The following is a 12,272-nucleotide window of genomic DNA, read 5'->3' as shown; positions in this document are numbered from 1 at the left end:
TGGGGGGAGTTGTTGCTTGTGTTTCTCTTCTTTTGAAAGCATAGTTAAAAGTACATTTTGTCATAGTACATTTGCCTCACGCTGCTTGATCTGCGTCTGTAAGTGGTTTTGAGGACACTGACTATTAAGGTTCTCACTGCAAATTACTCCTTGCTCTTACCTCGCTTTTCTTTGGCAGTTCTTCGACTTTTAATGGTATTTCCCGCTTATCTCTAGCGAGACTTGGGTTACTTTAATTGCAAATAAAATCTTTATTGTTCGCAACACACCTGAGTGAAATCTCTGACATCAAGGATAGAAAGCAGTTACACAGTGCTATTCTGTCTGGATAATAGGACTCAGTCTTCAGAAACAATGTCAGAGCAGGCTGTCAGTATTTGCATTCAGCACAATCAGTTTGGCTAGATTTATTGTGAACTCTGGGACAGGACTGCTTAAAAAGCAAAACAAAACCATTCTTCTAAACTTCCAGTTATGGACCAATGAACTGTGTTGAAGTGACTTTATGCTTATTATTTAAGTTGCTGGAAATGAAACGCTGTGAACTTGTTCCACACCATCAGTGTTCCTCTAGTGTAATAAAAAAACCCTTTTCCTATTATACAGTTTAAAAGGTGGTTCAGATCACGACTATAATTTTAACTTCTGGTCTCTGTTCCTTTTTGTAGTGTATAGACGTAATTTTGCAGTATAAAAACACATTAAGACAAATTAAATATAGGGAGAACAGAGGTCTTTGCAGAGATGTAAAAATGCAGAACACACAGGAAAGACTTTACTCTGCTAAAGATGAGTTTAGCAGCTCACTGCTAGGATGTAGTATTGAACTGATACTCTAGTCAGACAATCTTACTTGCTTTTACAGCACTATGTTTCAGTACTGTATTGTTTGGTTTTGATGGGGAATTATGTCAGAAAAATCTACTAGAAGACAAATACCATAAAAAATCTGGTTTTAATTTCATGTCACTTAAAGTTTCCTTGTTATTCTTGAACTTTGGCACTGTACTAGAGTTACCTAAGGTAGTACTACTACTGCAACCTCAAGGGCAGTTCCAGCTGCTAGTCCAAAGTGTAGCTTGAGAAAGAGGATGTTCTGGGGACTTTCCTGCATTCTAAAATACATACAAAACTCTTTGGAGTCCTTAGTTCTCAGAAGAGACTGCACTGACACCTGGTAATTAATTTTTAAAAGAAACACACACCACCACCAGCAAAAAAAAACCACCCACAACACCCCCCGGATATTTATATATGGCTAAGAGCTATTGTTAAACTCCCTTTCTGTATATGTATCTAGGGAATCTGGACTCGTGCATTTATGTAAAATAAACTTGACTGTGCATCTCCAACTGTATTATGTTTAACAGCTGTATTTTAAAGATGAACTACAAAAGCTAAAACAGTTTTCTGCCCTTTTCTGCTCCTTTATTCTATGAAGGCAGCCACAAACGTTTTTCAATTTTTTTTTTTCTTGCTTTGTAACATTTCAAAGATATTTATAACCTTTTGCACTGAATGTATCGGTTGTAAGATGCTTCCAGCTCTGAGTAAGGTCACAGTTAAATCTGGGTCGAGGCTGTAAATGACTGACTGCTGCAGAAGAGGAGGTATAAAAACGGCTTTAGACAACACTACTATATAAATAGTAGAAGTGTTTTCTGTGGTTTTTAGTGTGGCTGGTGTTTAAGTAGCATAGTAACTATTGAAGAAAACACTTTTGACAAACCATGCCCAGCAAAATAGTGGCATTGTTTCTCCAGGTTTGTTTATTTGCATGATACACTCTTTGTCAAATAGTGTGTTTGCTTCAGTCTGAAAGATTTCTTTGAAGATTTCAATATCAAATCATTAGTGAAGTTTCTTTTCCTAAGATCAGCAATTTTGAAAATTTCAGGAAGACCTGCATTCACCGTACAGTCTTCATACATACAAGCTCCAGCTGCTTTGGGCATAATTCTAGAAAAAGGTGAATTGTTCACTCTTAATATAAAATTATTTCCTAGATGATGAGGATGGTGATTCAACATTACTAGCCAAGGAAAGAAAAATGTGAGATAGCCTCTTTTTTAATAATACTGAATAATAATGTATTTATTTTTATGATACTTTTAGATCTGTTTTTTGTTGGAAAGGTTTAGCATATTGATCTTGACTTGCATTAAGTATATTCTTAAGCACTGGATGAGTAGTGTGAACAAATATTTTTCAAATGATGATTTGGTTTTGGGCTGTTTTCTATTTATTATTTTGTTGTATGTTTTACCCATGGAAATCTGGACATTCTTTTGCTGCTCCCAAGTTAAATGAATGGATATAGAAAGGAGAAGTACTGTGAGTGAGTGAGTGTGTGTGTCTGTGTAAATTCCAGTATGATGGGGATTAATAATTCATTCATCAATTAGTGAACATTTTCTTACAGCTATCTGAATACTCCTGAATTGGATGTGATTGCATGAATCTTAGTGAACTGAGCACAGCGTTCTGCTTTTAATCAAGACAGACATTAATTACATCACCGGAGTGTGCCTTCATTGCTGTGTGGAGGTATCTGCATGTGAAGGTTAAAAAAGGGGGGAAAAAAAAAAAATCCCACCCAAAAGAAAACATAAAACCACTGTCTGTATATTGCTGTTTTCACAAATCTATATGCCCTTTAGTGTGGAACTGTATTGTTGAAAATTAAGCGTGGTTGTGTCCTCACTGCATTGCATGGCAAGTGCTGACCGGGTGGTGTTGACTCTGGGCCAGTGGGCAGGAGAGATGATTTGCCCCCCTGTGCCGCTTCCCCGGGACACCAGCCGGTGCAGCCCACCTGCCTGCCGTGGGGCACCCACGCTGCGCACAGCCCACTGCCACTGCCTCGCCACCCAGGATCCCCAGCCTTCCCAACCACCTCGGAAGTTCTGCAGTACCCTGGGCTCTATTTCAGATACCTGGAGTATGGTTATTACGACACTATAAATAGCAAAATATTTCAGAACTGTGTGCTTCTGGTATGTGTCCTTTTTGTCCCAAGCTATTGAATTCAAATAAATTTTTGCATGTTTTTCACCTTGTCTAAGATTATTCAAGACAGCTGAAATATGATATCATGTCATCCCTACCACCAGGTACCTTGGTGTTGGAGTCTCATACTTCCACTGCAATTCCCCTGTACAGGGCAGGCTGTGAAAACAGATCAGTTTTCCATAGCTGTTCTCCTTTTTAAGAAAAATACTGTCTTTGTCCTGAAATGTTTCCTTTTCTAGTAAGAAATTTTTGTGTTGACTGTAAACAGTTTTCCATTTGCTTCTGCAGCTCAGTAGACTTGTGTTCTAGGGTTCCTCTTCGAGTAGGCAATAGTGCCTTGGCCAGGCACATCATCATTGTGTTTCAGTCTCATTTTTGATTTCACTGTCTGCATTCTTTTAGTTAGCCTGTGGGAAGGCTCACACAGCACTATCTGTGCAATAGTACTGGGTAATGGCTTTACTGGTTTTTATTTAGTTTAAATCTTTTCCCCCCACTGGGTGGCTATTTGAAATGTGTTCTGTCATGCACTTCAATATTAAATATTCTTTCTTGTGCTTTAGTTACTTTCCATAGTTAAGGAGACCTTGTTTTGGACTGTAGCAGGTGCACTTCATGTTAGAGATAGTAGTAATAACGAGGTGGTAGAGAGGAAGGTAGAAACTCTCCAGTCTAGCTGGAAGAGAAAAAAAATTCTAACTAAACCAAAGTGCAGCTTTTTCATGGCAACATTCAGAGATTTGATTACAGGGCTGCATTTTGAAGGGCATTAACTCAGTCTTTCAGTTCCTTCAAGAAAGTAAGTTGTATCAATTGTAAAATATTCTGTGATGTGACACCTTAAAAGAGATACCAGCATCCTTACCCATGCACTGGGGTGATGCAGAATGTCTTATTTTTGTACCGAGAAGTAAGTCTTGAGGAAATGGTATTTTCTTAAATGTCATAATGCCAAGCATTTAAGAGTTTTAAATGTCATCCCAGAGGAACACTTTCTGTCTATAAAACTGAAAGGAAAAATAATGCTGGTTTTGAGTAAGAGCTTCGGTTCTTTAGTGTCTCTTCACCCTTGCATCTGAAGAATGTGTTTTGGAGTAGAGCAGCCTGTACAAGATTTTAAAATGCTCACTTTCAGTATTTTTGGGATATTTTTTGTTTTCTGAATTGCTTTATGTTTTTATTGCTTCATTTGTTCTGGTTACAGAACGTGAGGTTCATGTAGCATCCTTAATATCCTCCTTTATGGGCTCAAGCCTGAGTTAAATTCAGTGGAAGTTTGACTTTTCCCTACTTGATCTGTAGATCATGAGAGTGCTTTGTCCTCTGCTAGTCATGAGCTTGATGTTTTCCTGCTGAGGTGAAATTTAGCTGAATGGCTGCATTGTCTCTAGCTAGCAGGAAACTTCCTGAAGAAGCTTACAGATTTGCAAGCTACAATAAGGCTGTTGCCCACCAGACTGGACAAGGCAGAAGCATGAAGTGACTGGTGAAAGGGGTGGCAAAAGATCAATAAAAAGATGCTGTAGTTCTAAAGAAGCTTTAATGAGTTCAGATTTGAAGTTTGATTTTTATCTCTTAGAAGGTTGTGCGTGCTACACTTTACAAAAGTTAGGCTCTGTTGAGCCAGGATCACTTGCAAAAATTTACCATTTATATTAATTTAATGTTATGCCTAATTAAGTTTAAAAAAAGAACTATACTATTCTTCAATCTGTTATGATTTTTTAAAAAGTTTCTAACAACAGGCAGATATGAAAGCATCAACATTCATTTAAAGTATACCATAAGATCCCTTATGATAATGAAGCATAGAAAATGTGATCAGAAAATTGTTACATGGTTTTATAATATATTTTTAATTGGCTTTCCCCTTTGAAACCATGCTCAGAATTGGATATTAAAACCCTGTAATTGGCAGGGAGACATAAGTTTAGATCTCAAACCTATTCTTAACCGTAACTCATTGTAACTCATTGTTGGAGTGTAATTTAAATTTGGAGGTGCCAATGATCATTTAAGTAAAATCTACAACTTTGCCTAAGTCCATCTTGTTCTCATTAGTTTGAGTCCACAGCAAAGTACAAGTGGCCACAAAAACTGTATACTTATTTGGAAGCATGTTCGTATTTTGATGATCCATGATTTCATAAGTTGCTGAAATTTACTAAAAAAAGGCAGTATGAATAATATTGTACAGAAACTATCCATAGTCTTTCAGGATTTATGCTTAACTTCCTACACTAAGAGTAGTCCCATTGCATTACTCAGAGTCTGCAACATGTAAACATACACAACACATCTATGGGAAAGTTCTTAAAATCTGTATCTTTCCTATAAGTATATTTCATATTGCTGTAAAATCAAAAAATTTACTCAAGTATCTGAGTGGCAGAAGCAGTCTAAAGGAGTGAGAAGACTGATTCTGAATGCCGGTGCTGTGGTACAAATAACTGAATTCTGTGCCTTTTCTTCCCTTTGCCCCACTGCAAAGCCAAACTATACATTAGGATTCACTTTGTAGGTTATTTTTTTGTTTTGGTTTTTTAGGTTTTTTTCATGGCTTACTTTTACCATTCCTTTTGCATACGTTAGTTCTGCAGCTGCTAAAATACCCAGTATTCCTGGTTTGTGCAAAACTATTAAAACACTGAGATACCCTAAGTTCATTTGCAGTTTTAGAAATGCTTCAGGACATAGTAGGGGCCTGGGGAAGAAGGCGACAAATTAATGCTATTCTATATTGCAGACAAGTTTCACTTTACAAAGGATGTACTAGAGAAAGGACCGTTAGAAAGACATTGTGACACCCCAGACAGGCTGAGTGGATGGTTGAAAGTGGTCTGCTGCCTGCTGCCCCATGCATCACTCAGCAGGAACTGCCTGGCTTCTGCAGGGAGAACATGGATTTGGCCATGAAATGGAATATAGCCCTCAGCTGCCCCTGTAAAAGAAAACAACAGCAGCAAAACACAAACAAAACACCCCACATGTGACCTACCTCACAAGTTGCACCCTAATGAGGTGGAAGAGTAACTTGGTGTAACATGGACCTGATTAATGTACTGTGTTCAGATTGCTTGTTTCATGTTTTGTGTTTGTTTAAATTACTTTAATAATACTTTTATTGCCTGACCTTTGTCTTTTCACTTTCTACTCTTAAGTGCAGGTTTATGTGTTGTGTTTTTTTAATTTGTTTGGGTTTTTTACAGGAAGAGCTATAGAGGACCATGAATTAGTGATGGAAGTCCAGTCAAATTGGGTAATGGAAGAGGAAAACAAACTGTATTTTAGAAAAAATTATGCCAAGTATGAGTTTTTTAAAAATCCACTGGTAAGTCCTATCTGTGAAGTGGTGCAATTGCTGTTGCTGCAAAATAGTCTCTGCTGTTAAACACAAGCAGAGCGTAAAGCTGTTAATGTAACATGAATCCAAAGGAATAACTGGGAGGGAATGTATGGAAGATAGGAATTTATTGTAGTGCACGTAACTGTTGGCCGGTCCCTATGTTGCAATTGTAAAACATCCATGTTCATACTTTTTTTTGGGGGGTGAGGAGGGCAGACATGGGTTTAACTTTATTGAAGTTTGCACACAGACCTGCGACAAAATAAAATTTTTGAAACTGAGTGAAGTTTCCATCAAGTGACAACAAAGCATAAAATTAACCAGCGTGAGGAGTAGCATCCGTAGCAAAGATGATTTGATTGTTAAAGCAAAAATCAGATGTTATGGCCCAGCACTGCCCAATGGCAGCTTCTCACAGCTGCAGCTAAATGATACAAAAGACGATGAGCAGCCATAACCTATTAGGAGTATGTGAAAGTGAAGCCAAAGATAGTATATGTAAGGAATGGAAAGAGAGCAGAGACAACTCCTAACTCAAGGATGTTGCCAAAGGTTAATGCTGCTGATTCAGACCTTGGCTGGTGGCAAAGGCCGTGGAAGCAGTCCTGACTCAGCAGGAGAAACTCACCATCTGGTTGCTGAAAGGCGTGGTGTATTTATTTGGATCACTCCTAATGCTGTCTCTTATAAAGTCAGCTTGTTTCAGATGTCAAAGGGAGAAATAGCAGAAATGTATGAGGATGTGAAAAGTGGAAGGGAACTCAAATTATCTACCTGTGAAAAGGATGAAAAGGTAAATATTAAGATAACAAAAGATACAAGAGGTCTGAGGGTTTTTTTTTCTTGCTCCACCTGTGTTTCTCTGGGCACATCATGTACTCCCCTGACATGGACATATCACTGCACTAGTGAAAAATTCTAAACTTGGGATAGTCTACAGTTAATAGAGAAGCTTTCAAAGAAGTAGTATGTTTGTGTATTGATTAACCAGTGAGTGGAACCAGCTGTGGTGTGTAGCAGACACTATGCTATGACTAGCATTACCAGCTGTGGCTAATCAGAGTCCTTACTGTTCCTGTTGAGTCATTCTTCTGGGTACTGTGGTCCCAGATGTAGCGAGAATGCTTTATCAGAAATGAGTTTATATGAATTAACCCTACCAGTAGTTCAGTTTTATTAAAAATGAAGGTCAGTGGACATGGGATGGCCCAGCTTCAAACTTGTCCAAGCCTTGAGAAATTAGTAATGGTCAAACTCTTGGCTGGTGCATATCTGCATGACTATACTGAACTCCCCAGCTGCAGGTCTGTCCCATAAATTACCCCTTGAGCTTTCCTTCATAATGAAATTGGTACTTTAATGTGGACACACCATACTGATGTAGTCAGATTTTTATGTTAATTCTTATTCATATCATACCAAATGGACAATTGAAAAAAAAACTTGAGAAGACTTGTTCTCTATTAATGGAAGTTCTTAAAAAATATTTTACTGGGTTTCTAGTGTAATGAAAATGGCAGAAAACAATATATTTTTCAGTATGTCGTGCATATCCTCCCTACTTTGTAGTATATTGAATCCCCAGGCAAGTCTAATACATCAACAACAATAGAAATTACTACTAGAACAACAACAGTAAGGGCCAAGTACTGCAATATGACTTGCATTGATGTATGAAAGCCTCTTGCTTCCAGGGACTATTTATGTTTTCTCAAAATTCTAAGTTTTTCAGCAAATTATATATAGGATATCACAATTTTACGAATGATATTAAGGTAAGATTAAATTATTGGATCAGAGAACCTGCAGTGTCCTGCACTGCATTGAGAACTTTAATTTTATGTCCAAAAGATACAGGAAGTTTTATATTTATTTTTATGGAACTTTGATACAAATTATTATTGTTACAGAGCTTTTTTCCAGATCATATGATATCTTTTCCAAGTGAGACCAATGCAGCTGTATGCCACTCTGGGATATTACAGGTATGTAGTCTTTCAATGAAGAGGAGTGAGCGTAGCTCAGAATTTCCTGTGGTGTTGTCTGTGTCGTGGGCATAGTTCTTTGTCACTGTTGGATCTATTGGTAGGTTGTTTTGTATAGCTCAAAACATGGTTAATAACTTCTTTTCTTACGCAATAGGAAGTGATGTCTCCCTTCTAGACAGTTATTAGATGACCACGCTTGGAAATTTGCATGTTCTTTCAGAATAAAGGAGTGCCAAAACAGAAAAAATGCAATAAAAATGGTTAATATCTTTATTAGATACTTCACTGGTGAGGCCGCATCTTGAATATTGTGTGCAGTTTTGGGCCCCTCACTACAGGAAGGATGTTGAGGTGCTTGAGTGTGTCCAGAGAAGGGCAATGAAGCTGGTGAGGGGTCTGGAGCACAAGTCTTATGGGGAACGTCTGAGGGAACTGGGGTTGTTTAGCCTGGAGAAGAGGAGGCTGAGGGGAGACCTTATCACTCTCTACAACTACCTGAAAGGGGGTTGTGGCAACGAGGGTGTTGGTCTCTTCTCCCAACTAAGTAGTGATAGGACGAGAGGAAATGGCCTCAAGTTGCACCAGGGGAGGTTTAGACTAGATATTAGGAAAAATTTCTTTACTGAAAGAGTGGTCAAGCATTGGAACAGGCTGCCCAGGGAGGTGGTGGAGTCGCCATCTCTGGAAGTGTTCAGAAAACGTGTGGATGTGGCACTTCAGGACATGGTTTAGGGGACACGGTGGCACTGGATTAATGTTTCCAACCTTTCCAACCTTAGTGATTCTGTGATTCAGGTGAAAAACACTGTTTTCTAAAAATGGTGAAGTGCTGCAGTACTCAGCACCTATTTAACAGCAGGGCTTGGTAGAATACTGAAGAACTGGTAATGTGATACAAATGGCTATAAAAAAGATTTAAATGGTTAAACTTAATGAGTAGAAAATTTAGCCTGACTAGTATGATTTGTTAGCTTGAAGGCTACTGGATCCTTCGAAAAAAAATATGGTAGGTCACTCAGTGTTAGTCATCTTTTAAGCGAACAAAAGATTTTAATTTACAGTGGGAATAATTTCACAGAATGACCATATCAGGGATCATCGTCTTACTTCTCAAAGAGGGGAAAAATGAGTAATAAAGGTGGAAACATACACATCACTCTTGTTTGCTTGTCACTAGAAAAATTAATTAATAGAAGAACTTTCACTGGTCTCAAGACAACAACCCTGTGTGTGAGTTTTGGCGATAAAGAATGATTGGAAAGGCAACATAGTAACACAAGACATTTAAGGTAGAACTGAAAGAAATATAAAAATTACAAAATTTTTTTGCATCTATATTATACATTCTACCTTAGCATTCACCAGTAAATGAAAAACACTAAAGAACTAAATCTCAAATCGTTATTCTGTTAAATAGTTATATCCTTATAGAAGCGGTTGTGAGTCAGGAGATCAAAAAACGTTTCAAATTAAATTTGATTTACACATACTAGATTCTGTAAATCATTTTTACAAACCTAAATAAAAACTTTGTCATTTCAAAAGATGCTGCGTATCTAATGAAAATTGGTTCACTTTTTGCTACCTAAATAGCAAATACATTTTGCAGTCTGACGTAAACATTGAATTTAGAAAATCTTGTCCAGTGTGTTAATAGAACTCAATATTTTTTGCTTGCAAATGTAATTTGGTAGTTTGAAAAAAATAATGAAGACTTTTATAATGGAACTGTTTGCTGTATGCTCTCGCACAGAACTTCCTTAGGCCCATATTGCGATACGTAGAATGTGTGCAAAGCTTGTGGGTAAGATTAAGAATCATTCTAAATATATGCAGTTACATCCCATTTTGATAACGTGAAAAATTTGTTACAAACTCTCCTCTGTTGCTATTTTATGGTGTATTGTCTGTTTAATTGTATTTCGTCAAATAAAAGTTACTAGGCACAAAGTAGAGAATACCTTTGTGGATTGTAAAGTCGTAATGCACATTTCAGCAGAAGCTGTTGGGTAAATTGTTTACAGTGAGTTCCTATTTCCTTGGAAACTTTGATTAAGACAAGTTAATGGGCTTGCATTATTATTTGTGATGTGCTTGGTCAAGTATCAAGAGAGACATTAGTTTTAACAACTCAGTGCTTACAAGCAATTCAAAAATCACTTCTGATACTTTTAGAGCTTTTTGTGGATTGAGCTGTAAGCAAGTAAAATGTTTTTTAAGTATGTTTTTCTTGACTTTCATTGAAAGTGAAAAAGTGAGTATTTTGGCTGATGACTTTAAATCAGAGCATCTAAATAGTCTCAAAAACAAAAAGAGAAACAAAAGAAGTGCACTTGTCTCCTATCCATTTAGCATGTGCTAAGTAAAATTACTAGATCTGACATATACCGAATGTCTGTGTATACCGAAGAGAGAGGCTCAATCTCTGACATGAAATTCTTTAGTCTAAAAAAATAAAAGTAGTGTGTTACTATATTGATTAGAGTATGGCTGCTCTGAGACACAACACTGTATGTACATGTCTAGTGGTAGGCAGTATGGATCATTTGGAACTTGCTTTAGTGTATTTTTGCAAATGGATCCTGTAAAACATGTTCAAAAATGAACGTAGTATAAAGTATTTAATCTGAGGCCTCTCCCCATAGTAATGAAATATTTTCAGAATTTGGGGTGGGTTGGTTGTTTTTTGAGAATTAACAACTTTCATAGGTGGGCAACAAATTAATTCACTTGGTCTAATTAGTTGTGAAACTGTTGTTGAATGTAATTTTAAATGATGCTTGTGACCTGTTTAAAATATTGTCTGCTTATTGGAGCAACTCTTATTTTAGATGAATTAATGTACATACTAGATCTTTTTGTATTCTTATTCATGACAGCATTTCCAATGAATAGACTGCATGGCATAGATAATCTGGACAGAATTTAGTCCTCCGGAGTTAGTAGGTGAAATCCTAGCCTCACTGAAGTCAATACATTTATTTTTTTTCAAATTACTTTGAAAGGTCAAAATTTTATTCTAGGTTTCTTTAATTTTCTTTTTGTCTGTGAATAACATTTCTCCAATTTTGTAATTCTGTTTTTTAATTTTTAATTATATTTGTAGCCCTCTTTCCCTGAGCAGTTTCTCATCTGACTCTGTTCAGTCTTCAGGCTGAAACAGCCATGCACTGAATTTCAGTCTCTTGTCGGTCTCCTAGAGGTGTTTGAGTCTGCCTGTTGCCTTTCCCCGTCTTCCACTCTAGCTTTCGCTGGCCTTTCTCCCAGTCTAAACCCCTCAGATTGACTGAAGTCTATAGGAGACAATACTGAGGATCAGTATCAGTTCTTCACTGGAATTACCTGGTGCCCTCCAAATTTATCATCAGGTTCAGGGGAAAATCCTGCTCATTCTCAGTAGTGTTGGGCTGGATCACGGCTGGCTGTCATCACATCTTTGAAAAAATCAGTCCTAAAATTCAAACTTGATTCACAGTGTCTTAGGAAAATGATGGCTTCTTTAATTCTCCAAAATAGCATCTAAGTGCTTGAAAAGCATCCACCTTAGCAAACGTTTTTGTCTCCACTACTGCAACTATTCTTTCATAGAAAATGGTGAAGGTGCAGACAAATAAGTTGTATAATTAGGAGTGCAGCTCTCAATCTGCATTGCATGGTGACATCTAGTATTTCTATGTTTTTTATTATTGTATTCATCTAAGACAGTGCAATGTTTTTCCTGTTCTGTTGTGTTTTTACTTGTTGATTGATTCGATTTTTTTGTTTTGTTTTTTTTAATCAACAAAAGATATTTATTTGCTTTGTTTTTTGTTCAGATTGGTTTTAAATTGGTTGGTTTTACAGCTAATCTAATCGTAATAGAGTCCTTGGTGCTGTGATATATTAGTATCTGAAAGACGTAGTGACATTCGACACCACCCTACATA

At 37.1% G+C, this 12,272-nt stretch overlaps 1 protein-coding gene across 1 annotated transcript in view; it reads left to right on the top strand.

Annotated features, from left to right (window-relative positions):
• Positions 1 to 12,272, top strand: part of GRB14 (growth factor receptor bound protein 14) — a 67,572-nt gene that overhangs the window by 40,260 nt on the left and 15,040 nt on the right. The window contains exons 4-5 of the mRNA XM_082001457.1: positions 6,222 to 6,343; positions 8,269 to 8,343. Coding sequence (XP_081857583.1) covers positions 6,222 to 6,343; positions 8,269 to 8,343 — 197 coding nt within the window. The remainder of the gene's footprint in view (positions 1 to 6,221; positions 6,344 to 8,268; positions 8,344 to 12,272) is intronic.

This window comes from Phaethon aethereus (genome assembly GCF_964289735.1).
Source record: "Phaethon aethereus genome assembly, chromosome: 6".
Classification (NCBI taxonomy): domain Eukaryota; kingdom Metazoa; phylum Chordata; class Aves; order Phaethontiformes; family Phaethontidae; genus Phaethon; species Phaethon aethereus.
Note: the sequence above shows the minus strand (reverse complement) of the source record. Positions and strands in the feature narration are given on the sequence as shown.